Source organism: Colletotrichum siamense (assembly GCF_013390195.1).
Source record: "Colletotrichum siamense strain Cg363 chromosome Unknown KSG_Cg363_contig06, whole genome shotgun sequence".
Classification (NCBI taxonomy): domain Eukaryota; kingdom Fungi; phylum Ascomycota; class Sordariomycetes; order Glomerellales; family Glomerellaceae; genus Colletotrichum; species Colletotrichum siamense.
This window is the reverse complement of record NW_023501019.1, coordinates 2,162,803-2,190,110: the sequence shown is the minus strand read 5'-3', so window position 1 is coordinate 2,190,110 and position 27,308 is coordinate 2,162,803. Positions and strand designations below refer to the sequence as shown.

General features: G+C 54.4%; 9 protein-coding genes across 9 annotated transcripts; 5 read left to right on the top strand and 4 right to left on the bottom strand.

Moving 5' to 3' along the window:
- Window positions 1-1,352: 1,352 nt before the first annotated feature.
- On the top strand, window positions 1,353-2,297 carry CGCS363_v009563 (uncharacterized protein; the record flags this gene model as incomplete). The annotated part of the gene is made up of 1 exon (XM_036641412.1): window positions 1,353-2,297. One exon carries the CDS (start codon window positions 1,353-1,355, stop codon window positions 2,295-2,297), a length of 945 nt encoding a protein of 314 aa, XP_036492925.1.
- Window positions 2,298-5,219: 2,922 nt separating this feature from the next.
- CGCS363_v009562 (uncharacterized protein) lies at window positions 5,220-5,501 on the bottom strand (the record flags this gene model as incomplete). The annotated part of the gene is made up of 2 exons (XM_036641411.1): window positions 5,220-5,271; window positions 5,320-5,501. 2 exons carry the CDS (start codon window positions 5,499-5,501, stop codon window positions 5,220-5,222), a joined length of 234 nt encoding a protein of 77 aa, XP_036492924.1.
- A 4,734-nt stretch (window positions 5,502-10,235) lies between these two features.
- BOT2-4 (Presilphiperfolan-8-beta-ol synthase) lies at window positions 10,236-12,061 on the top strand (the record flags this gene model as incomplete). Its single annotated transcript, XM_036641410.1, has 7 exons — window positions 10,236-10,393; window positions 10,453-10,518; window positions 10,579-10,850; window positions 10,902-11,148; window positions 11,215-11,248; window positions 11,702-11,937; window positions 11,992-12,061. The coding sequence occupies 7 exons, from the start codon at window positions 10,236-10,238 to the stop codon at window positions 12,059-12,061; spliced, it is 1,083 nt and encodes a 360-aa protein (XP_036492927.1).
- A 166-nt stretch (window positions 12,062-12,227) lies between these two features.
- CGCS363_v009560 (putative trans-sulfuration enzyme) lies at window positions 12,228-13,510 on the bottom strand (the record flags this gene model as incomplete). Its single annotated transcript, XM_036641409.1, has 2 exons — window positions 12,228-13,259; window positions 13,313-13,510. 2 exons carry the CDS (start codon window positions 13,508-13,510, stop codon window positions 12,228-12,230), a joined length of 1,230 nt encoding a protein of 409 aa, XP_036492926.1.
- Window positions 13,511-14,385: 875 nt separating this feature from the next.
- On the bottom strand, window positions 14,386-15,242 carry CGCS363_v009559 (uncharacterized protein; the record flags this gene model as incomplete). Its single annotated transcript, XM_036641408.1, has 3 exons — window positions 14,386-14,757; window positions 14,817-14,960; window positions 15,018-15,242. The coding sequence occupies 3 exons, from the start codon at window positions 15,240-15,242 to the stop codon at window positions 14,386-14,388; spliced, it is 741 nt and encodes a 246-aa protein (XP_036492802.1).
- A 6,105-nt stretch (window positions 15,243-21,347) lies between these two features.
- CGCS363_v009558 (uncharacterized protein) lies at window positions 21,348-22,397 on the top strand (the record flags this gene model as incomplete). Its single annotated transcript, XM_036641407.1, has 2 exons — window positions 21,348-21,398; window positions 21,459-22,397. The coding sequence occupies 2 exons, from the start codon at window positions 21,348-21,350 to the stop codon at window positions 22,395-22,397; spliced, it is 990 nt and encodes a 329-aa protein (XP_036492803.1).
- A 1,003-nt stretch (window positions 22,398-23,400) lies between these two features.
- CGCS363_v009557 (putative methyltransferase) lies at window positions 23,401-24,474 on the top strand (the record flags this gene model as incomplete). Its single annotated transcript, XM_036641406.1, has 4 exons — window positions 23,401-23,748; window positions 23,831-23,841; window positions 23,890-23,975; window positions 24,044-24,474. The coding sequence occupies 4 exons, from the start codon at window positions 23,401-23,403 to the stop codon at window positions 24,472-24,474; spliced, it is 876 nt and encodes a 291-aa protein (XP_036493813.1).
- A 155-nt stretch (window positions 24,475-24,629) lies between these two features.
- Window positions 24,630-25,021, bottom strand: LSM6 (U6 snRNA-associated Sm-like protein LSm6; the record flags this gene model as incomplete). The annotated part of the gene is made up of 3 exons (XM_036641405.1): window positions 24,630-24,655; window positions 24,713-24,826; window positions 24,910-25,021. 3 exons carry the CDS (start codon window positions 25,019-25,021, stop codon window positions 24,630-24,632), a joined length of 252 nt encoding a protein of 83 aa, XP_036493814.1.
- A 663-nt stretch (window positions 25,022-25,684) lies between these two features.
- Window positions 25,685-27,128, top strand: ESC2 (the record flags this gene model as incomplete). Its single annotated transcript, XM_036641404.1, has 2 exons — window positions 25,685-25,992; window positions 26,054-27,128. 2 exons carry the CDS (start codon window positions 25,685-25,687, stop codon window positions 27,126-27,128), a joined length of 1,383 nt encoding a protein of 460 aa, XP_036493815.1.
- Window positions 27,129-27,308: the final 180 nt, after the last annotated feature.

Genomic DNA, 27,308 nt, shown 5'->3' with positions numbered 1-27,308 from the left:
AGGTGGGAGGCGTGGACCACACTCATTCATTCATGGCCAGGACCACTCGACCTGGGTCGCGGTGCTAGGTAGGCTAGGTAGGCTAGGTCGGGAACTAGGAACTGGGAACACAGCTCCATTTGGACCAGACCAGGCGAGAGGAGAAGGAGGAGAAAGACCACCGACCAGTGCGTGGTCTGCAGGGCCAGTCCTCGTCCCCGATATTGATTGCCCTTTGCCTCGTGGTGCACCCGCAATATTCGATTATTACTCTGGGTGTTCCCTCTACACGCCCGCTCCGCTCGTCTCTCTTCCCTTCTTCAACCTCTCCCACCCTCTTGGTTCTGGTTCTGGTTCGAGGAAGAAGATTCACCATCTCTCCCTTTCGTCGTTCTCTTCTAACACATACACACACACCCACACCCCATCGCTCCCTTTGCGGTGTGTCTTTCTATTCTTGTGCGTTTTATCGTCTGCACCTCCGACCCCCGGAGCACAGATACTCGAGATATTAAAACAACTTGTCGCGGGCTCGAACATTTTTCCCAAACAAACGCCGAAAATCACCAGGAAATATCTCCATCACCCACCGCTTGTTGCTCGACACGTTGAACGTTCCTTTTCGGCTGGATATACAACTAAACCGACCGTCCTTACATTGCACCCAAACGAGAGAAGGAGAGAGAGATAGAGACCTCATCATTTCATCACACAGGTCGATCAGTACCTGTACCACTCACAGTCATTACACCGACTCACAGACCGAGTCACAAGACACACGTTCTCTTCTGCACTCAGACACCCAACCCTAAACGACTCTCAACCGGATCGACGCCGAACTCTCGTACTTCCTAAAAAGTACCTCCAGGACTGGACTCCTCACCCGTGCTGTTGTCTCTCGCACAGATATCAACACAACACAACACAACGCAACCTGCGCAGGATAATCCGTCACGGCCCGGCCGTCATCTAATCATCTGTCTCGCATCACCGACACACCAGACTCAACCTCACACCCTCACATTCACTCTTTAAGTCGGCAGACCCTCTCACCGATTGACAGCCTGCCCTTCGTCTCTCTTCGGCACCCTTCTTCTGCTACCCGCCTGACTGCAACTGTCGTGCAGCAGTAGATCCACCGCACCTGCCAATAAAGGTCTCAGGTCCAATCACAAGTCCTGTCACCACCACTTCGTCACCACCCACCTGCCGTCTTTCGCAGTCCATCACTGCACCCCAAAGCCCTTGTTACCGGATCAGGCGCTTGCGTCCCGCGACAATTCAACTCAAGCTTACCTACTTATCCCCCAACTCCGCCCACTCTTCTACTCTTTCAACACGTCGCCGGGTGAGATCTTACACACAAGACCAAAATGTCGTCACTCTCAAGAGCTTTCACCACCCGCCGGGTGAAGCAGAGCATCGATCTCTCTGATGCCGCTCGCGGGAAGGAGCGCAGCAATAACTTCATCTCGCGAAGCAAGACCACCAAGGCGCCTTCCAGAGCAAAGATCTCTGCTCCCATGGAGCTTGTCCACACTACCAACATGCTTTCCTACAATGCTCCTGATATCCGTCCCCGAACCACTTCGTCAAGCAATTCGTCAACCAAGTCGTCAGAGGAGGACTCTGAGGGTGCTCACACTGCTGCCTCGTCGCCCCCGACCAGCCCCGACGTTGCGCCTCACGAACGCTCCTCGTCTCCCGAGCCGAACCACTTGTCCTGCTACTTTGTCGCCCCAAACCATGCCGTCAACCCCGCCACGATTCCTGAGGTCCCCAAGATCCCCAGGCGTGCGCCTTCGCACACGAAACAGGCCTCTTTCGATGCCATGGCACGCCAGCGCTCCATGTCCAGCCTGTCCAAGGCCTCTGACAAGACTGTCTCGACAAAGGCCAGCATGACGTTCTCCTCTCGCGCGTCATCAGGCTCAAGCGCAGCATCTACCATGTCTCACAACTCGGTCGTCGCCGCTCCCAAGACTCCCAAGACTCCCGTACCGCCCATGCCGAGCCCCGCATTCCACCACCAGCAGCAGCAGAAGCAGCAGCAGCAGCAGCCCAGACAAGAAAAGTCGGTCGAGTCGCATCCCTTTGGCCGTGAGCTGGCCCAGGTCACGGAGATTGCGGAGGAGTTTGGCATCAAGGACCGCGTTATGGATGAGGAGGAACGCGTCCTCAAGGCTCAAGGTCTCTGCAAGTTCGCCGCCGAGGACTACCTTTCCGAAGTCCAGAGCCTGTTCAACAGCTTTTTCCACGACAAGCCCGCCAGCCACAGCCACGCGCCCCAACGAGCAATGGCTGCCGCGTGGATCTGATTCACTCGCAAATCGAAGCGATTTGACCTGCTTTGTTCATTGTACATAATTGAAATAAGCAAACCGGACCACGACCTCGGTTATTTTCTTACAGACTACGGGACACCCTAAGGGCGATGATGAAAGACAAAAATGGACTTTTTCTTTTGTGGCAGAGAGAGGAAACCTTCACTTGGAGCGGACGAATATCGGGATGGAGGGAAATGCTCTGTTTGGTAACCTAACGCCCACTACATATTGGGCTAATTGGCGTTTCTGTGTATATACCTTTGAATGACGTGCGGATATTCCCCCGAGCGCCTTGAACGGCGGCTCAAACATTATTGCTTATTGATAACTAGCAAAATCTCATTTGTCTCCCCAACGCACATGTTGTGATTCTTCAGCCATCGCGGTGATGTTGTGTTTTGATTTACAGAGTTTGTCTCTGTTGTGTGTCAAGCTCACAGCTCATCCGTGCGTTGCAGCAGCCATCCTATCTTTTGATTGAACACGGTTCATCCGATAAACAAGCACTGACGCCAAAGCAGGGCAGACATGAAGCCATCTCTAGTATCACAATATGCAGAGCCCAACACAGACTGGCGAGAACGGTGTGTGTTAACGCACAGCCAGTCGGCCCAGGGGAGAACGAGGAGGCGCAAAAACGTTACTGTGAGGACGGACACCGACGAGGGACCTTGCTCGGCCTGCTAAGCTTATTGAGCGGTAGCTTCACGACCTGGGCCAAGCTATCGGAGACAGCGCCGCCGAGGCTCTGCGTTAGTGCCGAAGCGCCATCCGGTGACGGGCCAACTTTAGCACTCTTGCTCTCCTTCCCTTTTTTTTTTTTTTTTTTTTTTTTTTTTTTTTTTTTTTTATACTTGCCCTGCTAGCTACTACGACCACGCACGTTCGCCTCGGCTTCCTTCCGCCAGTGTTTTTTGCTCCCTTGTTCTAGACTGCGACGCATAATATTCCATGCGTGGGGGATGACGATGCTACGGCAGTTGGAGGCGAAAGAATAAAGTGAAAGTGGTTGCCGGGGCCGATGCGAACGACAGCCAATGTACCCGTAGTGTAATTGGTGGTAATTGTCGGCGGCGGGGGAGGTTGAAGATGACTTGTGTCAAGTGGTGCCGGGTTCCGTCTCAAAGGCGGCAGGATCGGCAAGTTGGGGATTGATTGTCTCTCTTTCTCTCATGCATTTCACTTTTTTCGCCTATTTTGTGCTTATTGAATGATCCGATTCAATGCAGACGCCATCGACAGCATGACGCGCAACATGTCATCAAACTTGTAAAGGCCGCCTTTTGGTGGTTTGCAACGATTGGAGCCGTCGAAAGAGAAGAAGAAGAGGGGTCCGGGTGGCGCGCGGAGGCATAAGTCCCGTTTGCGTGGACGGCAAAGGGCTGATCACCGGAGCTTTTGGGGTTTTTTCTGGCTGAATGCATCTGCCGGGGCCCTTGGTCCCGCGATTGTCGATTGCAACATCGAATCAGTGCCATGTGACAGACGTTTGGGTTCAAGGCAAAGACTACGACCAAGGAGCACCAGCCATTCATTGGCTTCTCGGACATTCATTCCATGAATCTCACCGCCAAGACGCAAACACATCGCAGAGAGAGGCTGGGTATCAAACGACTCTGGTCAGGGCTCACATTTGCAAGACAAGCTGCTGGAGGTTGTGTCGGAATACGGACCGGTTGGAAAGATGGCATATTAGGTAGCCATGACGACTGCACAAAAAAGCAAAGAGTGAAGAGTCTTGAGTAACTTCGTTGAATAGGGGACGTCATTTGGTTCATTAACATGAGAAAGTGGATATCGTGGTTGATTCAGAGGTGACGTTCAATCGGATCTCGCCTTTTTTCCTCTCTTCTCCGCCAGCACAGACATGAAATAGAACCCCTGCCCCCATCGTTGTTCATGAAAGAGAGGGCTGGCTGGCTGAATGGGGGAGACGCAAGGGAGGGCCGACATCCCAAGCAAACAAGCGGTGGTGGTGTCCACAGTGTTTGTTTGATCTTCGGCCAGGGTAACCCCTCCACCACCCCTCTCCACAGTCCGCATGACGATGCAGGCGACAAGCGAGAGGGAGAACTGTCGATCCCCGAAGCGGGTGTTTGATCAGAGGTCGGGATGTCGTCTTTTTTTGAGCTTGACAGATGGATAAAGGGGGAATGATCATGCTGCAGAGGTTGGCATCCCGTGGGACGTTCCCGGACGTCTTCCGTCGTAGCTCTCGTGACTTCGTGGTCTAGACCAAAGGTGGTACCGGTGACATTTGGCTGGTGAAGTCTTCGTTGACATCGAGGCCGTCGGAGAGCCAGGACGCTCCGAAGTGGAGCTGACACCACCTAGTTCTCAGTGATCACATTGGCACGAGGCAGTGGTGGGATCCGCCACAAGGGAGACAGCTCGATGATACACCTAACAGAGTTTTGACATCCAGGCCCTGTTCGTCGCATCTTCCACAACTTGTGTGTGCGTACTTGGGATGTCAGCCAAGTGAAGCTCATGCCACGGGGGTCTCCCTTCCGTGGCAAACTCTGTCGGCAACCACCCAGTTATTCTGGATGGCAGTTCCACGCACGGGAGACCCGGCGTCCCGGGGGCGATCAGAGTTCAGACCCGGCGTTTCGGGGCACACAACGGCGCGCCGGCCACTAGGACTCGGAAACCTCGGGGCCGGCTCAATTGGACCGACGTGCTACCTAGTAGGGGCGATCAATACACAGCAAAAGTAGGGAAAACGTCTAATGTGAGAGAAAATCTAATAAACTCGGATGCTGAATACGAACGCCCAATGCACCATTTTTTCCGTGTCGAATGTACTTGAGATCAGAACCCAAGGGTATCTTCACAATCGTCTTTACTTGCGCCTTTTGTCATAGATCATTCATTTGACTGACCGCCGATGCGAGTACGCCTGCGCAGTCGTCACAGCCATAACTGGTCCCAGCCTACGATTGGTCTGCGGTTCTTCCTCATCCTGATGTTTGTTAGTTGAGTACAAGGCAGCAAGCGAATTCAAACCCACCATGGCCTCCGCTTCTTCCTGCCCGTTGTAGTTGAATCCGCGGGTATAACAGAGGCATCGTCTGCAAAGGCCCCAACTCCTCGGAGAATACATGGCAGGTCGGAGGCTTGCGCCGAATCAGGCTGTAATGTTGTTTTACCCGATAAGGTCTCGCTGGTAGCCATATGAGTTTCGGTTCGCATGGGCAACGTAGATTTCGACCCAGGCGTAGCTTCAAGTCCTTTGGCCAGTTCGTTAACAGCTTTCAGGACGCCTGCTGTAGCTGATTTGCGACTCTGCTGCTCCAGCCAACACGCAATATCCTCGTCGTCCAAAATACGGTCCCCGGGTGACTTCTTGTCACAGGAAAGTAGGTCCAATTCGTCATCGCTGGTATTGATCGTGATGCCAAGTAACTTTGGCCTCTTTGCTACAAGTTCGGAGGGTGGGATATTGTTGGTATTGTCTCTGTTTCTTTTCTGCCGATTGCTTAATGCAGCAGCCGCACAGCTGCCCATAGAGAAATTCTGATTGCGCCTATTGATAATCGTCACATTGATAAAAACGCGAGATTTGACTTTGAAGAATGGATCCATTGACAATAGAAGACTCATTTAAGAGTTCCACAACAAGGGCCACGGCTGAATCTTTAAATCAGCTCAGGAAGTACATCATGGGCGGTCATTTCAACTAGATATTATGCGCAATGGTGATTGAAAGCCTGATCAAGACCCACAAGAGCTGCTTCATCTCAGATGAGTTAGAGTAAGGCCTGAGCGAGGCTGAACTGCGCGGGTGGCTCGGTTGCCACAACCTTAACCTGTCTCCGGATACATGGTTGAGAGTGTGGGAAGGATCCATGAGGATGGCCCTCACCACGATCGCCAGCCCTCCCGGCTATTCCGTTAGACCTTTCGTCTGGCTTTGACTCTCTCGATGAGAAAATTGGCGATCACCAAACGAAGACTGCGAGGAAACAGGCATGTGTTACGCATACCGGGCAAGCCGTACTCTGAGGGCCAAAGCAGTCTATGCAGGTCTGTCGCTGTCTGTGGCGCGGACAGTTGAGTTACGTAGGTCGAATAAGAAGGGAAAGGTAAGCGCGATTAGCGCACCGAGAATAGCTCACAATGGAGACTTTGTGGGTTGACGGGTGTACCGTGTGGCCGATCAGCGTGCCAGCTTTTTTGTTTTCATTGAGCAAGACTGGGATCACATTCCATCAGAAACCGGTGACGATGGGTACCTAGCAGAGCATACATGTGCCCTGAAATGTACCGTGTCCCTCATTGGATGTCTTGCGATGTAGCGAGCATGTCTAGGCAACCACGTTTGCCGGTCTACCGGACAGTCCACGATAACCTCGATCGTATATTTTCCGATGAGTCGGCTTCGACCCATTTTCGAGAAAATTGGAGGCCTAGGGAAGCTCAAGGCTACCAATAAGATGCTTATGCTTGCCACTTGGCAGGATTCTTCCACATCGATGCTCTCAAGGCTGATTAGTGCCGATCGGCTTTGCCGCAGGCTGTGCGTGCATGGAAGACAGTGGCTGTCATTTGCCGCGTGTTCTGGAGGAGAGTGTTCAGAGCGGCCCCATCGACAGGCCTCAGCAATTCTGGTACGGCCTAAACTGTTTCTGTATGCTGCTTCCTGTTCCGTTCCTGGTTCTCACATCCTGGGTTGAAGTTGCTCGTGCTGGTGGTATCAGTCGCAGCCTAGAGCGGGAGGGGAGGCAGTGAGGGGTGTGGCGGCCAAAAAAAGGTGAGGCACAGGACTGAAGCTAGCCGTTAAGGTCAGCTAGTGACTGACCGAACTTGATTTCGTGCAGGCAAAGACGTGGCGCGGCAGAGCAGAAAAAGGACTTTGGTTGAATTTCAGCTTCGAGGTTGGAATAAACGGTCGGAAGTTGGGAAGTGCTTAATTGAGTTGAACCTTAGTGGAGGCCGAGGTGGGTCTAAGCATGCCAAAGCCGTGTGCAATGGTTGGCTCCAGCCACGACACCCCCACTGCGCCATGTACCGCCGTGAGGAGGTAAGTACTGCGTACGTCAGCCACAGATGACCACGCACAGCGCAGCTCTGGAACGCGACCCCCTGCACCTTGTCCAAGTCGAGATTAAGAGAGCTGTGCGGCCGGCCTCTGCTTCGTTTCGTTTCGTTTCACCCCTCGATATATCGACCTGTCCCCGACAATGCCAACCTCGTCTCTCTTCCAACAACATCTTGGAAGGTGAACGGATAGGCCAATGGCACGAATATCGCTCTTGAGATTTCCCAACAAGTTCCGGAGGCGTGCGCGCCGCAACCGAATGGCCACCCTTCTCTTCCTCCTCGCCCTCGCCCTCCTTCTCGTCCTCCCCGCCTACATCGTCTACAAGCCCCCGGCTTTCGTCATCAACCATTTCGCACGGAAATGGCCCGACGTGCTGTGGCAGGTCCAGACCAAGGATAAGATCATCGGCCTCACCATTGATGACGCGCCCTCACAGCACACACCCGAGATCCTCAAGATCCTGAAGGAGAACGATGCACACGCGACCTTCTTCCTCATCGGCTCGCAGATGAACGGCCACGAGGATGATATGGGAGACATAATCAAGGCTGGCAGCGAGCTAGGGAACCACGCCATGCACGACGAGGCCTCGCGGTCGCTACCGGTTGGCCAGCTCGAGGCGGAGATACTTGAAGTACGGCGGAAGATCAAGAACCTTTACGACTACGAGGATGTACCCATGCCGGCCAACTACTTCAGGCCAGGCTCTGGCTTCTTCAGTGACAGGATGCGGAGGCTGATCGACAAGCTGGGTTACAGGATGGTTCTGGGCAGCGTTTACCCCCATGACGCTCAGATCAGCAATTGGAAGCTCAACGCCAAACACATCTTAAGCATGGCACGGCCAGGCGCCATCATAATCTGCCACGACAGGAGAAGTTGGACTATTCCGATGCTGCGGAAGGTGCTGCCGGAGTTGAAGCGACGAGGCTACCGTATCATGAATTTGACAGAGTTGTTGAAGGAGGTTGACACCGACAGATGAGACCATCAGCGAAGATACAAATATCACGACATAGATGCGCGGGGTCCATCGTCAGCCCGCAAGCTCACAGGCGCCCAAGCATTGACGGAGTTAGTGCGTCTCCGGGTCTCCGTCGGTCTAGGCGCTGGCTTCAAAGGGCCGATGAGTCTGATGTCTGAGCTGGTCTCGACGGCAGCACGCCGAGCCGCCGATGCGCGGCCCATGTGAGTGCCTTCACCGTCATTCTTGACAATACAATGCAAAGCCACGTTGCGTGTAGCAACACGCGGACGAGCGGTACAAGGTCCATTAAGTCCGCGTTAGGTCGCGGGCAGCGGCATGATCGATGGTTACATACCGCCTCCCAAGGATTGATGAGGCATGGTTCAGATATCGTTGTTTCAGAGATGCCAACCATAGAATTGCGCGCCCGAATACAACGTCGCTTGGTGAAACCCCGAGCAAGGTCGAAATGGGTGGTTCATGGTGCCTCATGCAGGTCAACGATAGTTTACATGGTCACGACGGGGGCAAGGTAGATCTTGTACGATGGTATGCTGCGAAAGGACTAGTAAATTTGTAAGATGCAAGACATGAGTATCCCGGGAGCAAACCCGGTTTGCGGATGCAATGATGGTCTCGGACCTTGGCTTTTGCAGACCCATGTCAGTGAGACGATGTAAGTAGCCGCAAATCCTTGGAAGACAAAGTGCCGGCGGCTGTCATGTTATAAGTTCGCTCCGACGGACGCACTGCTGGCCTCTAGAACCTAGAGGTCGTGGCGATTCCTCGGGTATCTGCCTCCGCAGATTCTGCAGAATGTCGAGTCACATGCTCCTACCGTGTCGGACATGCCGCGAGCCAGTCCTTTGTTAGTCGAAGCCAGCTTCAAGCGATGGATGAATGTCGCCTGCAACAGTCCAAGGTCGACCGACTCCCCCCCTCTAAGGATGAAATCCGGAGATGCAAGTGAACCTCTGCCAACACGAGTTGACAGGTCTATCACAGCATTCATGTAGTTTCCATACCGTATACAAGTGCTGTATATGTCATTGTCTCGCTTCCTTCTCAGTACGCCCGAAGTAGACAGGGGGTACGAAAACCAGAACCCAGGACATCGGGAAGGACGGACACCAAAGGTAGGTGGCGCGTATCAACATCAGTCAAGGAGACATAGCCCCTTTCCATCTCGCGTACGGAATCCCTCCTGACAGTCAACTCCTTGTATTTGGGTTTCTGGAGAGAACGAGCTCTCAGCTGACCGCAAAATGATTCCTCCTTGCTCCTCCTGGCAGGGAAGTGGCTAGAAGCTGAAAAAGTCGACGAGCAAAAAGCTCGGGAGCGGAATTGAACCGCGACCCTACGAAACCTGATATTCAGATTTCATCCCAAGTTCAAACTAACGATACAGAGCGTTATACCTCTAGACCACTTGGTCCTTCACCGGGCTTGGGTGACGGCAACAGGACTAGAGTTGGGTATAAAGGCCCATCGCAGTCCTGCAGGAGAAGACAATGACTATGGTGAATTGTTACTTTTCGCGTTCCGTCCAAGTCTTTCACCTTCCTGATACCTAAGTAATGATCTTCCCCAGACACTTCACCTAGCCCACCACCTTGAGACCAAGGCGAGGTCAAATAGCCCTCCCCCCCCCCCCCCAATGCACCAGGCTTCTTGACAAGCAAACATCAGCCCAGTTCCCATTTCGACAGCCGAAGAAAAAAGGGCTTGAGATTTGTTTGGGCTTTCTCACAAGGGTGTCTCGGTAATTATCCCATTCAACAGTGGGAAGCAAACATCCAAAAAGGAGCGGATTCTAGTCTGGTCACTGCACTTGGGCTTCACCCCTTTTCCATCTTTTTTTTTTTTTTTTTTTTTTTTGGACTTGCAAAGATCTTACCTTTCCAGCAAGGGTGGAATGGGGTCACTGATTTCCGAAGCCCAGGAAATCCTGGGAGCACTTCGCGGAGAGATTCTTCACGTCCCTGACCTGCGGGAAATTTTCAAGGATTGGCCGGTGGACGCAAACACCAACTACAAGGAAATCATACCTGTTGTCGAGAGCGCATTCGATAGGTTGGTTGCCTGTTTGCGAAGAGAACGAAAAGTAAATAACTAACACATTATTTAAATAGATTGGTCCGGAACCCGGGACTTCGAGAGAAATACCGAAAGGCCAATTACGCCAGATTTGTGAGCCTGTGAGTATCACCACCCTGTTCACAGACTTAGCGACTGCTGACTGAGGCGACCTTCAAAAGATATTACCCACACCCAGACCAGAACCAAATTCATACTCTTGCGCTATACATAGTCTGGCTCTTCTGTTGGGACGATGCCATTGATCAGCAGGGTAGCGACCTGAGTGCCAATCTGGCGAGAGCAAAGACCCATCGCAACGACACCATCCGTGTACTCAACGAAGCCTTAGGTCTCAGCTCCCTTAGCACTAATACTCACAATATCATGTGCGATCATGTGAATGCTGAGTTGATTACAATTGGAGCAGAGCTGTGCAAGGCATACAATTTTGGTGGGAGAATTCATCCTCTTTATGGGACACTCTGTGCTGAACAAGACACAGAACAAAGGCAGACTTTCATGCACCAGATGCGCCGCTACATTGAGAACTGTGATAAAGAGCAAAGTCTTCGTCTGCGCGGTACTCTCCCCAGCATGGAGGCCTACGAAGAGTTGCGCCATGGAACGGCGGCAGTCTGGACCCTCTGCGCCCTCATTGAGTACGGCCTGGGAGAGAGCTTCCCAGAGCATATTCGCTGCATGAATGAAATGCAGACCCTCTGGGCAGAGACAAGCAGAGGTATTTGGATGTAAGTAGGTCCTAATACCCATGCAGAGAAGAAGGGCAGTGGAGCAAAGCGTTGACATCAGTACAGAACCAACGACATCCTCTCCCTCAAGAAGGAGATTGTAAGTTTCGCTCCTGCCAATTCGTAGGCTACCCTTTGCCCCCCGCTCCACTATTTGAAAGCCCTTCCATTAGTTGGGAGTTTTCCTGATCACATCTTCCTGGGCTTCCTTTTCATCGGCTTCCGCCGTCCCCTTTCTTCCCGTCCATCGAAGTATCTACCCTTCTACCCAACCAACGGCCACTTGCCGCCTCGAAGCCTCTCACGCCATGCACTACCCGTCCTCCTATTCATCTTCCTACAACTGCCAGAAGCATCGGATCATACGATCAAACGAACTAAGGCATCAAGTTCGAAGACCTTGTTCGATATTGCCTATCCTTCTGGCTTGTGTGTGCGCCTTCCCTACGTGCCTATATACCCTCGAACCCTATACCCTTTCCCGCATCTCACCACCTACTTACCGAAGCGATCACTGCCTATGCGAATAATACCTTGCTAACAAACTCAATAGCCTAAGGACGACAGAGCTGACGAGAGCATCGTTAATGCCGTCCCCATTCTCATGATGGAGGAGGGAAAGTCGCCGCAGCAAGCGGTTGACGCCCTCCTAGCCGATCTCGCCATCTCTGTTGCCACCTTCGAAGGCGCTGCGAACACTCTTGCTGAGGCGGCGGGGGAGGGACGGCAGGCGGTGCTCAGGTACTGCGATGCTTGCCGGTGCATGGTCACCGGAAGCATTCAGTTTACGTTAGTCCCCCGTCTACTTTACTTTTCTTCAAGACATGGCTGACATACTTATAGCTTTGAGTCCACGAGGTACAAGCTGGCGGGATGCATGAACGCGGACGGATCGTTGGACATTCCGCTGTAAGGCGTGCGGAGACAACGACGGACGATGCCGGGGACGATAGCGAAGACAACGACGCGGCAGGAGCGTTCAGTACAAGGTGTAGGAATACTATTGGAGTAAGGGTACGATTGCTGCGCCCCTTTCCCTCGTATAAAGCTCTATTCTGTTCTGCGTCTGGCCATCTACTCTAAACCTTCTTCTCCTCGGCCAACTTCTTAAAGCCCTGAACCAAATCGTCCCTCAAGTCCTCCCACGCCTCAACGCCGATGCTAACACGGAGAAGTTGCTTGTCACAGCCAGGATCGCTCATTGCCCGCCACTCAATCAAGCTCTCAACACCTCCTAGCGAAGTAGCGTGGTGGAAAAGCTCCATCTTGCTCGGAAGCCTCTTCGCGTCCTCGGCATCCTTTAACCAGATGGCAAAAACGGGGCCAAAACCGCCAGGCATCTGCTTCTTCAACCATTCGTCCTTCTGCAAACTAGCATGGACAACCTTGTCAACGACACTGCCGACGACACCGGTGGGGTTGTTCCTGATCTCGTCGTCAATCCAGCGAACGAGGCTGGTGGCAGACTTGCTCTGCCTCTCCACACGCAGCTCAAGCGTCCGAATTGACCGGACACCGAGCCAGCCCTCCAAGCCTCCCATGACGCTTCCGATGTAGCAACGTTCCTCAATCATGCCGCGAAGCCACTTGTCCGCGCGAGACGGGTTAACAGCCAGCACGCCGCACAACATATCCGAGTGCCCACCAAAATACTTGGTTCCAGAGTGCATCACGATATCCGCACCAAAGTCAAAGGGGTTCTGCAGTGGCGGCGGCGCAAACGTCGCATCGACAGTCAGATAAGCCCCAACCTTGTGCGCCCTTTCGGCATAGTACGCCAAGTTACGCGCCTCGCCGGTGGGGTTCAATGGGGTCTCGACATGCAACACATCGCCGGCTTCGAGCTGGTCAAGGGACGCCTCGTCGAGCTCGAGCTGCTTCAGACCGTTGAGCTTGGTGAGGATGCGAATGACACCGTGGCAGCCGTGGTAACCACCGCCAATGGCTACGCGCTTCGGGTTGAGGTAGACGAGCATGGCGTGGAAGGCGGACAGGCCGGAGGAGTAGGTCAGAGAGGGCCCGCCAAGGACGGAGGAGAGAACGGCCTCGAAGCGGGTTGTGTTCGGGGTGGAGTAGCGGGAGTAGACGTGAGAGTCGGCGGGGGCATTGGGCTGGCTACTTGTTAGTCTGGACAGACTCAAATGAGAAAGTGAAGGGCTCTCACGTCGGTATTGTCCCCTGGACGGAGGTCATCGGGGTTGGCGCTGTACTTGAAGGTCGTCGATACGTGAATGGCCGGGGCAACAGCGCGATGGGAGCTGATGCCATCATCGGCGTGGACGGTGCGGGTAGCGAGTGACAGGTTGCAGATGCCGTCCTCCGGGCCGGAGCCTGTGCCGTTGGCGGGAATGTCACCAGCCATTGTAATGTTGGTCCGGGATGGGATGGGATGGCGGGGCAAGTTTTGTCACTGGCTTGGAGGAAATTGTCGCGGGGTGAATGGGCGGTTGACCGGGCGTGAGGTTTAACTCGATCATGGAGTGGCAATGATCTACGACGATGAACAGGTGTTGGGAGCCGCAGTACTTTTATTCCCCATAGAAGAACAGCTGAAAGTTTGACAAGGATGCAATGACAACAGTCACCGGCGACAGAGGGGTTCTCTCTCCCTCCCTCTCGCGCATTTCCTCTGCCCCTCCATTACGTATCAGAAGGTGGGGTCTCACGAAGGTGAACAAATCCCGAGAAAATGGGTCCTGGTGCGACAAGTGCATGGCGGGATGCAATCTTTGCGATATCACGTCAAACAACGAAGCAGCGATTGGGAAACGTCGGCCGGTTCGACTCCGCTGGGCCTCCGGTATTCGGATCGTTTGTCAATCTGCGCCCTTGAGCTTCCCTGGCGTAAAGCTTCTGATGCTGTGATTGGTAGGGGGTTATCCCGGCCACACACCTATCGTCACTCGATCTCATCCTCATTCTCATTCACGCACATGTTGCAAGTCCGCGCAAGTCTGTGAAGTTGTATCTGTTATCATTATCATTAAGAGCTCATTCACGAGACAACCAGCCTCGAAGACGGCGAGCTCATTTTGCCGGGCCTGATTCTTGCCGCTCGTATATGCATAATGCGGCCCAGCCCGACCGGATCGTAGGCTGGCCCAACTCTAATCATGTCATAGCGAATGCGTCCCATTTCCAGGGCCCAACCCAGCCAGTAACGCCAAGATCCTGCGCCGTTCAAAATCTCGCGCAGGATATCGTATGTACAAATCGAATAAACAATGCCGCACAGGATTAGCGTACTTCGGTGGTTCTGACAGAGGCCGCTGACTTTGGTCGCTCAATGTCGATTGTGCCAAGTTCCTGACCTCCGCTCTGTCCGCGCTTTCGTCCGGTCAGGAAGCGGGTCACACTTGCGTTTGGGGAATTAGCGCTCTGCTCCTTGTGGTCAGAGTCACCGAAGCGCGAGAACAGGCCGCGCTTACGGCTGGGCTGTTGCTTGTGGTCGTCCAGGCCGACATCCTCAAAGCCCTCGTCGGCAGTGGGAAGGTCCCTGTCGGACCTTCTGTCAATCGCGGATCGAGGCAGGCGCGGGAATCGTGCGGAGTCTAGGCTCTGGCGTTGGGGGAGATCGGTCTGGGGGATTGGGGAGCGTGCTGAGATGTCCTGCAGGTAAGTTGCGGTCAGCGGTAGTGTCACGATAACCTCGCATAGATGCAACGCACGAAAGACCGTCTGTAGGAATCGAAAGACTCTCTCGAGATGGAGAAGTGCTCAATCTCGCCGCTGTCGGTGCGAGTGTCTGTAGAGTTGCGACCCGAGCCGAGGTACTTGCGCGGCCACAGTCCCTTTTCCTCAGTTGGAGATGGCTGCATGGGTGCATTAGCGATGTCTCAAGCGCGCCTGAAGATTAAGTGCAAACAAACAGGGAGGTAGACACCGCTATCGTTGACAACGCTCATCTTGTATTCGCCGTTGTCCTGGCTCTTGGATGTTCTCACGCTCAACGAAGACGAGGCCTTGGAGCCCACGGTGTCCTGCTTCTCGAAGCCGGGATGCGACGGGTTCTCGCCATCTGTGCGAGCGGTGTCGTCTGGAGTAAAGGTTGCTGGACCCGGGCGACGGGCGAATGGGTTGCGGATAGTAGGCATGGTGGATGGAGGGGTGGCGGGAACGTCGGAAAGTGCTTTTCGAATGGGCAATGCTCGTTATAAGGCGATGAGATGGTGGTTCAAAGACGGGTAATCGTGCCGGGGCGGGTTATAAGTCGGAGAGCGTTGTGCGAGAAAAGTCAGAGCGGATGTTTAAGCTGTGTCCGACGTTCGAGGGTGATGCTGGCAGCTTTGTGTTTGCAAAGGAATAAAGCAGTGGAGCCGGAAGGGCGGGGTGGTAGCAAGGACGTGGATAGACGGGACGGTGATGAACTATATGGGAAGTCTTAACCGTCCGGGCTGCTAGGCCTCGTGTATGGTTGGTCGAGGTTGATGGGTGTGTCTTGGTTTTGGTGTCTAGTAGTGTATTGCAAGTTGCCCGTTCCAAGGGTCTCTCGTCTTGGTGTACAGTAAGGCGGTGGCTTGGTTGCACGACTCGAACTTGGATTGGTCTGGAGCGGGGAGATGGATTTGGTTTGTGGAGGAGAGTTGAGGCGCAAGGCGAAGCAGAAGCAGGAGGTGCGGGTTCCGAAGGTGGCTGTAAGCAGAGGGTGCAGAGAGGGTGTAGTTGATGAGGACCTCAGACGATGACGAGATGATTAGACGACAAGGTAGCACGGTAGGTAGGAGGCACGGAAGTTGGGAAAATGAAGAGACCCGGAAGGCAGGAACCATATCATCGGGCGGGAACCTGCAGGTTTTGGGCAGTGGCTTCCCTCATCCCTTGTCTTTGGCATGTCTCCGGTCTTGCTTCTTTTTTTCCCTCCCGTCTGTTCCTCTCTCCCCGCCTGTTACGGCAATGGGACTGCACCCCATTCACTTGCAGGAAGCGGTACGCACTACTGCCCCTCAGGGACTAGGGAAGGGGCAGTTTTTGCAGACTTGAAGGTGACGAATGACCTTCTTGCAGCTGCATCTATTGGATCATGAGGTAACGGCACCACTCCGGATCTCGCCTTAACGGGGTCCTTACTTAGTAAGATACTACGCAGTACTGCGTAAGTAAAAGGTTCCAATCTTCAGGGGATCTGGTTTGGCCCGAGCACCATCCTGTCTTCATGCTGTCGACCCGTCGTCGAATATCTCACGTAGAGCGACGGACGGGAATGATGTATTCCTGCCGCGGGGAGACGGGAAACTTGGAAGGAAGCGCAACTGCACCGGCGAGAAGACTTCTCTATGGACGGCCCGGGAACTCGGACGCACCGAGCCTGCTGCGAAAGCTTTTTGTAAGGTAAGATAGGTAGGTACGAATAGGGTACGGATACTTGTGGATGGCAAGGGCACCTGGGTCGGCAAGGCACAATGACATGTGTTTGTCCCATGTTTTTTTTCCCTGGCCGTCAGCCGCCAATCCATCCTAAAAGGCCCAAGGTTCGTCGGATCGCTACGCAGCGGTACGTTGTAGGCCACGCTGATTGCATCAGACGCAAGGTACCTCGCCCTTGGGTAGGTACTATGTAAGCCCAGCCCGCCTTGCCTTGCAGAGACCCTGCCCTCCCGTCCGCAAAGATGGGGTGACGCTTGCCGTCATCCACCACGTCCGTCCAGCGCTATCCCCGCTACGGCATGCCCTCGCTGCCCTCACTGCCCTGATTATCCTGGCTCCAGCGGTTAAAATGGTCCCACCCAAGAACGACCACCCATCGTGCAGTTGCTGAGAGGCCGAGACCAAGTCACGGGTCCAGACTCGCTTTTTCCAAGACCGCCATCGCTGCCTTTCTTCAGTCCTATCTGCACGGAGAAGTCACTCACAAGCACCGCAGTGCCCTACAGTACGAGGTCCCGCGTTCCACATCGTACAAACGGTGCGCCCCCGGATGCCTCGGCACCGGGTTTGAAGGAAGTCTGCGCGATCGGCACACCGGTTTTCCATTCTGCACCCAATGCCACCGCGGACCTGCATCATGTCCGTCCAGCCGTCCCTGATTGACCGCGTCGGAGTCTGATGCGCATCCCGCGCCTATCAGATGGATGACGCTTTCATCGGCATCCACTTCCTTCCCCCAACTCGCCCGCTCACCACTTTCCCGGACGGGGAACCTCTTCGGTCAGTCGCCGGGAGCCATATCCTCGCTTTCCGGCACCAGCTCGACGGTATCGACGAAAATTTGGAATCTTAGAATGCCGTCCAGCACGTGATCAGCACGCCGGTCAACGGGGATGCCGGTGTCGCGCACCAAGCCAGCCGGTCGGAACACCCCTGGCATACAGAGAGAGTATCGTCAAATCCGAAAATGGAACGGGAAGGAGTCGTCATGTACCACACTGGAGGAAGGCCAGCTTATGAACGAATTGCACCGACGAAGGTCTGGTCGAAAGGACCGACTTCCAGCCAATTGAGGGGAGTCTCACGCCTTCTTAACCAGAAAGCCGGACCTGAAAAAACAGCGAAATGAGAACTTTACCGTCATCGACGATTCCATGCAACATCGGACGCAAGCGGAAGTAACGCCTTCCAACACCGTACCGAATTGACTCGAGACCATATCTACTCCCCCCTCCGCCGCCGCGCGACTATTCTCGTTGACGCCGACGATGGCCTCACTCACTTGACCTAAAGGATGTGTTTGTCGTAGCGGCGGCGCTTCACTCTTCGAAAAAGCTTGAGTAAGCTGCCGAAGACGACACCCTATTTTCGCCGACGCATGGCAGTTTCTTAGCAGCAGCAGCAGCAGCAGCAGCAGCAAGAAATGCCTTGCTAGTACCCTCCGGATTGAGTTATCGTGAGAAGGCAGCCCCGCGTTGTGGTTCCTGTCCGGCTGATCGAGTGCGCAGGCGCCCCAACCCATCGTTGCAGACATGGCGCAGCTACATACTTGCGTTTCGACAGCCGACGGCGGCAGCTCCCTTGGCTTGAAAGCTACGGTGCCAGGATGTCGGCTCAATAGGCGGCTGGTGCCATATATTGCAAGTAACGAGTCGGATTGACGCGACGCTGGAACGGACAGTTAGGAAACTCTGGCGAACAATCTGTTCATGACCTTCTTGTTCCTGTCCTTACCAACCAAGAGTGGTATCGCTCAGCAAAAGCCGCATTGGGACTGATCTACTGGGCTTGTTGTGGAACACTTCTTTGTCGTGAGACGATCATAAAAACTTTCGGCAAGGCTACGTTGGTTGGTTGGCAGTCGCTTCTCAACGTCGAGCCTCAAGCGCGACAAGGCCTGCCATCGGCGACGCGACTAATCGTCGTCTTTGTTACCCTCTGATCGTAACCACCTGGCTGCCGTGATCATCGGTGTTGCCGTCAGCGGCTCACAATCTGACGGTCGCCTGCTTTGCTGGCATAGTCAACCCGTGTTTCCATCGTTTAACCAGGCTGCAGCTTGGCCGGACCTGCGTGGAAAATTCACCGAATATATACGCAGACAAAGAAATGGGCCTGCTATTCTCCTGAGAACCTTGAACTGCCCCGAATGTCGACCTGGCATCACAGACGCCTCGACCAAAAACCTGGAACCGAAGCAGATCATGAAATATAGCGCATGGTTTTGGTTCCCGGTGATTCTCGTGGAAATGTCCTGGCATGTCACGTCGGGACCTTACGATGGCTGCCTCCACAGTTTGTGACAACCCCGTGGCCGTGGTTCTGGGAGCTTGACAAACAACAAGCCTCATGGCATATCAATTTGTCAATTTCAAACTTGGTTTTGGACCACTTCGTTGCCGTTGACGTGCTCCGATGGCCTACTCGGATTTCATGGCGCTGAGACGCAGGTAATTTCCAAGCGTCCGTGGGAAGGACGAGCCAGTGGCGCCTACGAACCGCATTGACATCAAGCGCCGAGTCAAATCAACTCAAGCAACCCACCTGGCCCGGGAGGCCTTCAACTTGGGCATCGTGCCATCTCACTGTGGTAACGGGACGACGTCTGTTCTCCCCAGTCTTCACTATGGAGCCACATGGTGGCGCGCTAGGCCGGCGCCATGGTATCTAAGCAGCTAAGAAAAGAAGCATATGATTTGATCGACCGTCGAGTGTCCGAGCAGAGCAGACGACTTGCGATGGACTGCTAACGGTCGTCACAAGCAGAGATGCTCAAACACTCCTCCTCGCCGCTAGAGTCGCACTCGATCGTACCCTGCGCGTCGCTCGCCAAGGCCAATCGTTGTTTTCAGGTCGAAGCCCTCTGTGCTCCACACGCAATGCGATGCTATGTAGAGCACACACACTGCCGCATACTGCAACATGCGGGAGTCAGACTGGAGATCAACCCGAAAGTGAGATCTCCAGGGGTACCGCGACCGAAGCGGCCCCCGAGGCTGTGCATCGCGTTGCTGCCGGTTCCTGCGTTAAACCGCCCGCTTCTCAACTGGCGTGGGCCGCATTCAAGTCTAAGGTTCCTTTGCAGCATTGCGAGAAGGCAGCACACCAGATGAAGTACGCCAGCAGCCGGCCGGAAAGCGTGGCCAGTTGAGTCGCATGTCAGGCCCCAAAATTCCAGCGGCCTGGGAATGCAAAGTGACACGGAAACTCTAGAATCAAACACGTTCACGTCAAGACAAAAGCGCACAGAGCCGTGGCAGCCAGCGAACAATACTCAATATCACGAGAACGTGGCAGAGGGTGGCTTCACTCTCGCCGCAAACATGCATGACAAACACACAGCACCCACCCTAAGCCAAGATACTGAGTGGGAGCGAGCAGTTTCTCGTGGGTCCCGGTCTGGAAATCAGGTGTGGCTTGCCTGCCGCGCTTCCTTCGGCGCTAAATCAGCAGCTAAGGCTACCCGTCCCGTACCTTGCATTCCGCAAACGGCCATTTGAGACCTCTTTCCGTCGTGGCACACTGCGAATGCTTCTCTCCCAGAGTCTGGCGAATCCCCCCGCAGCTTTCAGTGGCGTCACACTACGCATTCGCACCTCAACTCAGCGAGCGTTCGCCGTGCCTAACTTGTCAACCCAGATCAGAGCATTCCGACATGGCGGCGACCCGGCTCAGTGCTGTTGGCCGAATGTGAGCCTCTTCAAGACGCCATCGGCCCAACGCAAACGGGCATAGTGTCTTGTCGCGATCCGCGACAAGGGATCTAGATGGAGGAGCAGGGATGATCCAGACTTCCTCTCTGCAGCGGACCGTGAGTACGAGAACAGCGCTCAGGAATCGCCCGCGGCCTCGATGCCACCACACCAGACCTTCAGTGCCCCTTGATGGAGGAGGACGTGGACGTTTATGGTTGTACATGCTCAACCTCGCACGTCCTCGGCCGGTGGTCTCTTCCTCCATACCCTCAGTAATCCTCCCATCTCCACTTGGGCAACAGACGTCGCCCAGCCACTGTCGACACACTCTGCCCGAGACGGACGATGGTCCACGGTTGCCGTCAGTCTAGTCCCAGTCCAGCGCTTTCGAGGTTCAGGTCTGGGCCTTGCGTATGTTCTCCCATCATAGACGGTGCAAGCGATGTGATGAGTTGTGTTTGCTGCTGCTAGCCGTGTACCCTGTTTCATACAAAACCTGCTGCCACCCTTCCAACCATTCACACCCTGGACATTGCTTCCCACATGGGTTTTGTTTCCTCTTCACCGCCGAAGGTTTAATATCTGCCGTTGCCTTCTGAATACGAGGTTGCTTTTGTGTGCTGCTCGTCTTGACTAATACTGAACGACGTCGTAGTCGTTTTGGTCTGGTTTGAATACCAACCCTTCGTCACCTTGTTCCGACATCATCGCCTCGAGCCGCCGAACACGACAATCCGCCATAATATTGTTTAAGCTGTTGGGATTAATTTCCTGTCCTTCCTTTGAAAGACACGGTGCCTGTCCCGGCTGTATTCACTACCAGCAACACCGGTTGGGCTAACTGCGTGCCACTTACACCGTTCATCCGAAGTGCCACCTGCCGCATTCGAAAAAGGGTCTGGCCGAAAGCAGAAGAGGCGGACGTCACAACAACCAACCTCAGTCCGAAAAGACTTTTTCTTCAGTTCTTTCATCGCCTCAAGTAGACCGGCGCAGCGCTCCGGTCATTCACCATCACCACTTTTCATCTGATCTCAATCACCACCCCCTGCCCCCTGCTCGGCCACTGAGCGTATCTCATCGATTATCACCACCCTCACCATTCTATCCCGAATCCAGTCATAAGAAAACACCATCAAGATGGGCGGAAGATTTTTCGTGGATTGGGAGCTGTGGCAGCAAATGACCTTTGTATGTTTCCCAGCTGAGTTGTCCTTCATGATCTGTAACATATCTAACGGTTGCTGCTAGGTCCTTGCATGTGCCATCGCCGTTGTCTTCGCGATTGGCTTTGTCAAGCTATGGTGGACGAATCGTTACATGGCGAAACTTGAGATTATCGATGCCGAAAAGCGAGCTCACGCCTCTGAGATGGCATCAACCGGTCTTCCTCCCCCGCGAAAGCAGTCCGACATCCCCTTCGGCGTCCGAGCTATCCAGTCTGGTATCGAGGTCGATGGCATCTGGATTTCTCGTCCTGGCACCCCCGCTACCGACTCTCCCCCGAACTCGGCCAAAGGCAAGGGCAAGTACGTCGCTCAAGCTCCCGTCTCGCCTTCCTCTCCCACGAACTCCGATCCTTTCAACTCTCCGGCGTCGTCTTCTCGTGGCGGCAACAACTACGGCCCCCAGACCTATCGCCCCAAGTCCATGTCTTCTCAGGGTCGCGTCACAAGTCAAGCCGATGCTTTGAGACGTCTGGAGGGTGAGCCCAGTGCCAATGTGACATACCAGACATACCAGCCTCGCGGAGCCGGAGCCGCGGCCATGCACGACGACGAATATGGCCCAACCGATCGTATTTCCGGGGACTATGGCGTTGACGTCAGAGTCCCTATTCGCCCACCTCCTGTCAACCGCCACCTGAACAACGCTCGCGGAGGTGGCAGCCCTCCTCAGCCCAAGGTCACTGGCGTTCGTTCATTTTCCGGAAGCCTTCAAATCCCCAACAACGGTAAGATGGGTTACTCTACTGTCCCCCAGGGTTCCCCTGGTGGCGAGTTTTCCGACCCCTTTGCGAGCCCAAGCCGCTCGCCGGTCACCACTCCCGGTGCCGACCACGCCCTTTTGCCTTCTCAACATGGCCATCACGTTACGTTCGCGCCCGATGAGTACATTACCGCCCATCACGACCATCGCCGCCACCCCAGCGACGGCAGCAGTGGAAGCAGCAGCAGCAGCCGGAGCTAAAGCACCACGCTGTTCAGGAAGATTCAGGCTGAGGACAGTATATGATGAACAGCATTGGTTGGCACAGCGAGTTACTTTTTCAATGTCTTGAGGCATTTTCTTTTCTTCAACTTGGAATTCTAATAACTATGTATCATTAGTAGAACTGCCAATGCTGGGCAGGGTAGATGGAAAGGACAAGGAATCTTGGCGCCTAACAAAAAAGGAGGCTCCCAAAAGGCGTTTGAGGATTGTAAAAATATCTGCGGACGGGGTTACAAGCAGGAGAGACAGCGAGGGAAGGAGGGGAACAGCAGACGATCGGAAATGCGATGAAATCCATCGTCAGGCCTCTAAAATGAAAGGGGCACCGACTATCCTTAACAACGTCAATCACATAGAAAGAATAAACAGAAAAATTAAGAACAATTGCCGTGCAGGTTCAGTGATTCTTCGTTGCGATTAGTCTGTTTTCGCTCTCGGATGCGCTGACTGCTTGGACTTGTGAGAAGAAATCGTGGTGTCAAGGCTGGGGGATGAAGCGGCATAAAGTAAGCCCAATAGTAAGCCTGCAACGTCATGTATGTATCCTTGCACCTGGCAAGTGCATTTTCGGCTCCCACCATTGCATGAGGTGCCTTTCTCTTTGCTCCGTTCTTCGGCGCAACCTCCGCGATTTCGGCACCGGCCGCCGGATATGCCCAACTCCACGCCTCCCATGGGTCCCCTCCTTCGCTTTGCCCCTCCCTCCCTACCCACCCCACGCTGGCATAAGTGGCTCAACGGACATGACGTGCGCCGCCGATGAAGGATCCTTGGCCTTGAGGGATATCAACGTGGACATCTGAGCTTTCCCGCGACTACTTTTCCCTTCCGAGAGTATCTATCTATTCCGTCTGTGCACATAGAATCTCGGCTTTTGGAGTCATTACATGCTGGCCATCGCCTAGACTGTCGACTGTTTAGCGTTAAACATTCGAATCTAGAATTTTTCTTGGAGATATAGAAAGGCGAACAAACCGACATGTCTCCCACGGAACTTCACCCCGGTACCAAGGGTTTCTCGGACGCGGCTTCATATGACGCGTACCGGCCCTCGTACCCGCCCGAGGCGACGCAGCGGTTCCTTTCGCATCTGAAGATTGCCGACTTTGCACATGCCAATGTCCTCGACCTGGCGGCGGGCACGGGCAAATTGACAGAGGTTCTGGCCGCTAGGCACGAGAGCTTCAATGTCGTGGCTGTAGAGCCTCATGCGGAGATGCGCGCAGAGCTGGAGAGGAAGGCGTTGAAGGGCACGGTGGTGAGGGATGGGTTTGCGGCCAAGGTGCCATTGGAGGAGGAGTGGGGCGATGCGTGTGTTGTTGGACAGGTCAGTCTCCTGTTCCCTCTCAGGCTCGACCTGAGACACTTTGGCTTTAAATGATTCACCGCTGACATGACGTTATGAACAGGCTTTTCACTGGTAAGGGAGCTTGAGAAGTTGCCGCTGGCAAGATACTGACACCGACAGGTTCGCAAACGAGGATGCTCTCAAGGAGATCCACCGCGTCTTGAGACCTACAGCTGTGCTGGGGTTGATCTGGAATATTGAAGACTGTCAGACCTTCTCCATTACGATATCCGCTCACGAATTAAAGGTTTTCCCCAGCTGACAATGGCGATAGACAACAAGCCAAAGCATTGGCAAGCCAGCACGCCATGGGAGCAGTCACTCAACGAGCTGGTCTTTAGCCTTGGCACCGACGGCCAGCCCCGCTTCCGCGACTTCGTCTGGAAAGACGTCTTTGACCGGCAGCTCGACTCGAACCCGCTCAAGGCCGTCAAGGACGTTGTGCTCGAGGGTGGGCGGAAGATGCCCCTCTTCAGCGTTCCTGTCGGCGAGGAAAAGGTGCCCTTCACCGTCTGGCTTACGCCCGAGGCGGTGTGGAACCGTATCCGTACGCTGAGCCAGATTGCTGTGCTGGAGGGCGCGGCAGCCAAGGGTTTTAAGGACAGGTTTGATGAGATTCTGGCAGGAGAGACGGTCGAGAAGAATGAGAAGGGGGAGGTTGCGCTGCATGGCGTCACATATTTCGCGTGGACTTCGAGGTTGTGATTGGTAACCGATAGGCTGGGAACTGAGGGTATATTTCATGCTTGATAGATTCTTCTTTTTGTGTGATGAGCGTCTTCGACGAGTATCATCTGCAGACGCAGTGCCCAGCTTCAGCCCTCCGCGTAGCCATTATCAAATTCTCATTCTCCTTTCCCTCACGAGTCCGCGGAGATGTACATGACTGTACAACAGTCATCAGTATGATAATCCCAAAATTGCTGGGACAGTTTTGACTCACCGTTGTTTCCTCTCACAAACGCGTCGCCGTACGCCCGCCTCTTGACGCCGTTGACGTACTCCTCAGTCTTTTCCAGCGCGATGTTCATGTAGCCGTCAACAGACTGCAGCTCACCTTTCCGGCGTGTTAGCTCCCCAAACCAAGTCAAAACAAGCAGATGCTGAGTATTTCCAGCCTCAACATAATCAATCACTCACCCTTGTAGACGACGCCCGAGTTGAGCTTCACAGTGACGGGGTTGCCGATGATGTCGCTGAGGAAGCTGGAGGGGTCCTTACCCTCGCCCTGGCTGATGTTTCCGTTCTCCATTGTGAGGCTCTCTGCTCCTGAATAAGGTAAGGTCGATGGATGCGATCGGTGGGTGTAAGGTGCAGTCGACAGTGGTGAGTGAGTGAGTGAGTGAGGCTGATGGATCCTGGCACTGGATGCGTTGACGATGTTTCGAAGATTGCTGGCTGGCGGACAGCTGGCGCCGATGCGGTTGACGGCCAAAGCGGGGCTGGCGGGAGGCACGCTGCACTGGTCGCTCCAAAAGATACCAGGTCCCAGGATGGTTCGCACTGTAAGGCTACCTGGGCAGCGCACACCCCACGGTCTGAAGCGTGCAGCAGGCAACTGCTGGTGGGGTCCAGCAATCAATTCTTGCGCTCTCACCAAGGAAACACACCACACCACACTGCAGCGACCGCCGCCCCCCAACACAATGCGCGCGCCTTCCAATTCATTCTCGGGGCGCATGGCCGTGATGCTCTCTCCTGCCGCCTCTTTTCTTCCGGCATAGCTCCCGAGCTTTCCGTTTCTTTCTACGTTGTCGAAAACTGCCCTCCCAAAAACCCCAGCCGTTGGCTGCTGCATCTTTTTGTCTGTCGGCTTTTCATCGACCCTCCCGTTGGCCCCTGCAACACAACTTTGATCGCATCGCATCACCATTTTTTTTTTTCTCCAACAAAATCGAAAACCAGCCGCGCCACGATGGCAGACGCGGCGAAGCCGAAAAAGCGCTTGCCTTTCAAGCCGACTGCTTTGCGCCAGAAAGCTGTACCGAAACCAGTGGTCAATAATAGCGACGACGAGGACAACGATGATGGGATTAGCCTCTTCAACCGTGGCGCCAGCCTCTTCGAGCAAGAGCGACTGGAGCAGGAACGACAGCGCAAGCGCAAACAGGCTGAGCGGGAAAAGAGCTCGCAAGCCCCTTCTCCCGCGAAAAGGGGCTCTTCACCAAGACGAGCAAGCGAAGATCCGTTCCACGAAACCAACCACCAGCATGAGGATCTCAGGTACCACCATCCCTCTCAAGCCTCGCGCCACCCCTCCATGATGCTGATCTGTCCACCGTAGCAGAGGCCCAGACACACCGCCGTCAAAACGTTCCCGTACAAGCGACGAGTCCCCAGAGTCGAGAATAAAGCCGTCGCCTTCCAAACGAGCTGGCACCGAGACACCATCCAAGCGAATGACACGCGCCGCTGCTTCCCGAACGCCGCGCAAACAGGAACCTTTGCCATCGAAGCCTGTCATTTCGATCGACGATAGCGACGACGACGAGGATGACATATACGATGCGTCTCCCATCCGCAAAAGCGTTCCTGAGGACCGTGATCCCTCTCCTTTGGTGATAGATGACGACGACGATGATCCATTCGAAGAAAAGAATCCCGCTGCCACGGAAGACGACGACGATGAGATGGCGGAGTATATTCGAGCGGCAAAGCAGCGGAAAGAAGCTCAAGAGAGGCTGGCGAGGGAACAGAGCGAGGACGCGAAACAGGTAGTGGTCATCTTCGTCACCTCTGACATACCCGGCGTCGTCAGCAAGCAGTTCAAGTTCACCCTGTCCAAACCGATCAAGGTTCTCCGCAATGCATGGATAGACGTGCACAGCGGACGACTGGACCTTCCTCAGTCAGAGATAAATGAGGTTTTCCTCACCTGGCGCGGGCACAGGCTCTACGATTTAACAACTCTCTATAGTCTCGATCTACAAGGCGAGTACCGCAAGACAGCTGGTGGGCAAGACGGTTTCAAGGACGACTGGACAAAGGTGCACATGGAGATGTGGACACCGGCGCTGTGGGAGGAACATGAGAGGCAAGTGGCGAGGCAACGCAGGCATGACCGCGGGGAGTACTCCGACGATGAAGGCGGAGACGGGGGTGACGAGGTCGTAGAGGCCGAGCCCGAGGAGCAGAAGATCAAGGTTCTCCTCAAGACCAAGACGGACGAGCCCCTCAAGACATCGGTGCGACCATCCACCAAGATCGGAACGATTATGGAACTGTTTCGCAAGATGCGTGGTTTGGCGCCCGATGCTCCCATCACGCTCATGTTCGATGGTGATGAGCTTGAAGAGGATGTTACCGTCGCGGATGCTGACATTGGCGACATGGAGACGATCGAGGTCTACATAAGATGAGGGCCTTCCTCTAATGCCCGTCTACCACTAACGTGAAACGTGCAGATGGTGAGACTAGGGCCACGGTTGCCGGTGACGAGCAGTGGATTTTGTTCGAGATACCCAGGGAGTTTGAGCGAGTGTCACAGGATAGCTCTGTGGACGTGCTTGGCAGAGCTGGAGAGGCGTTGGGAAAAGTCA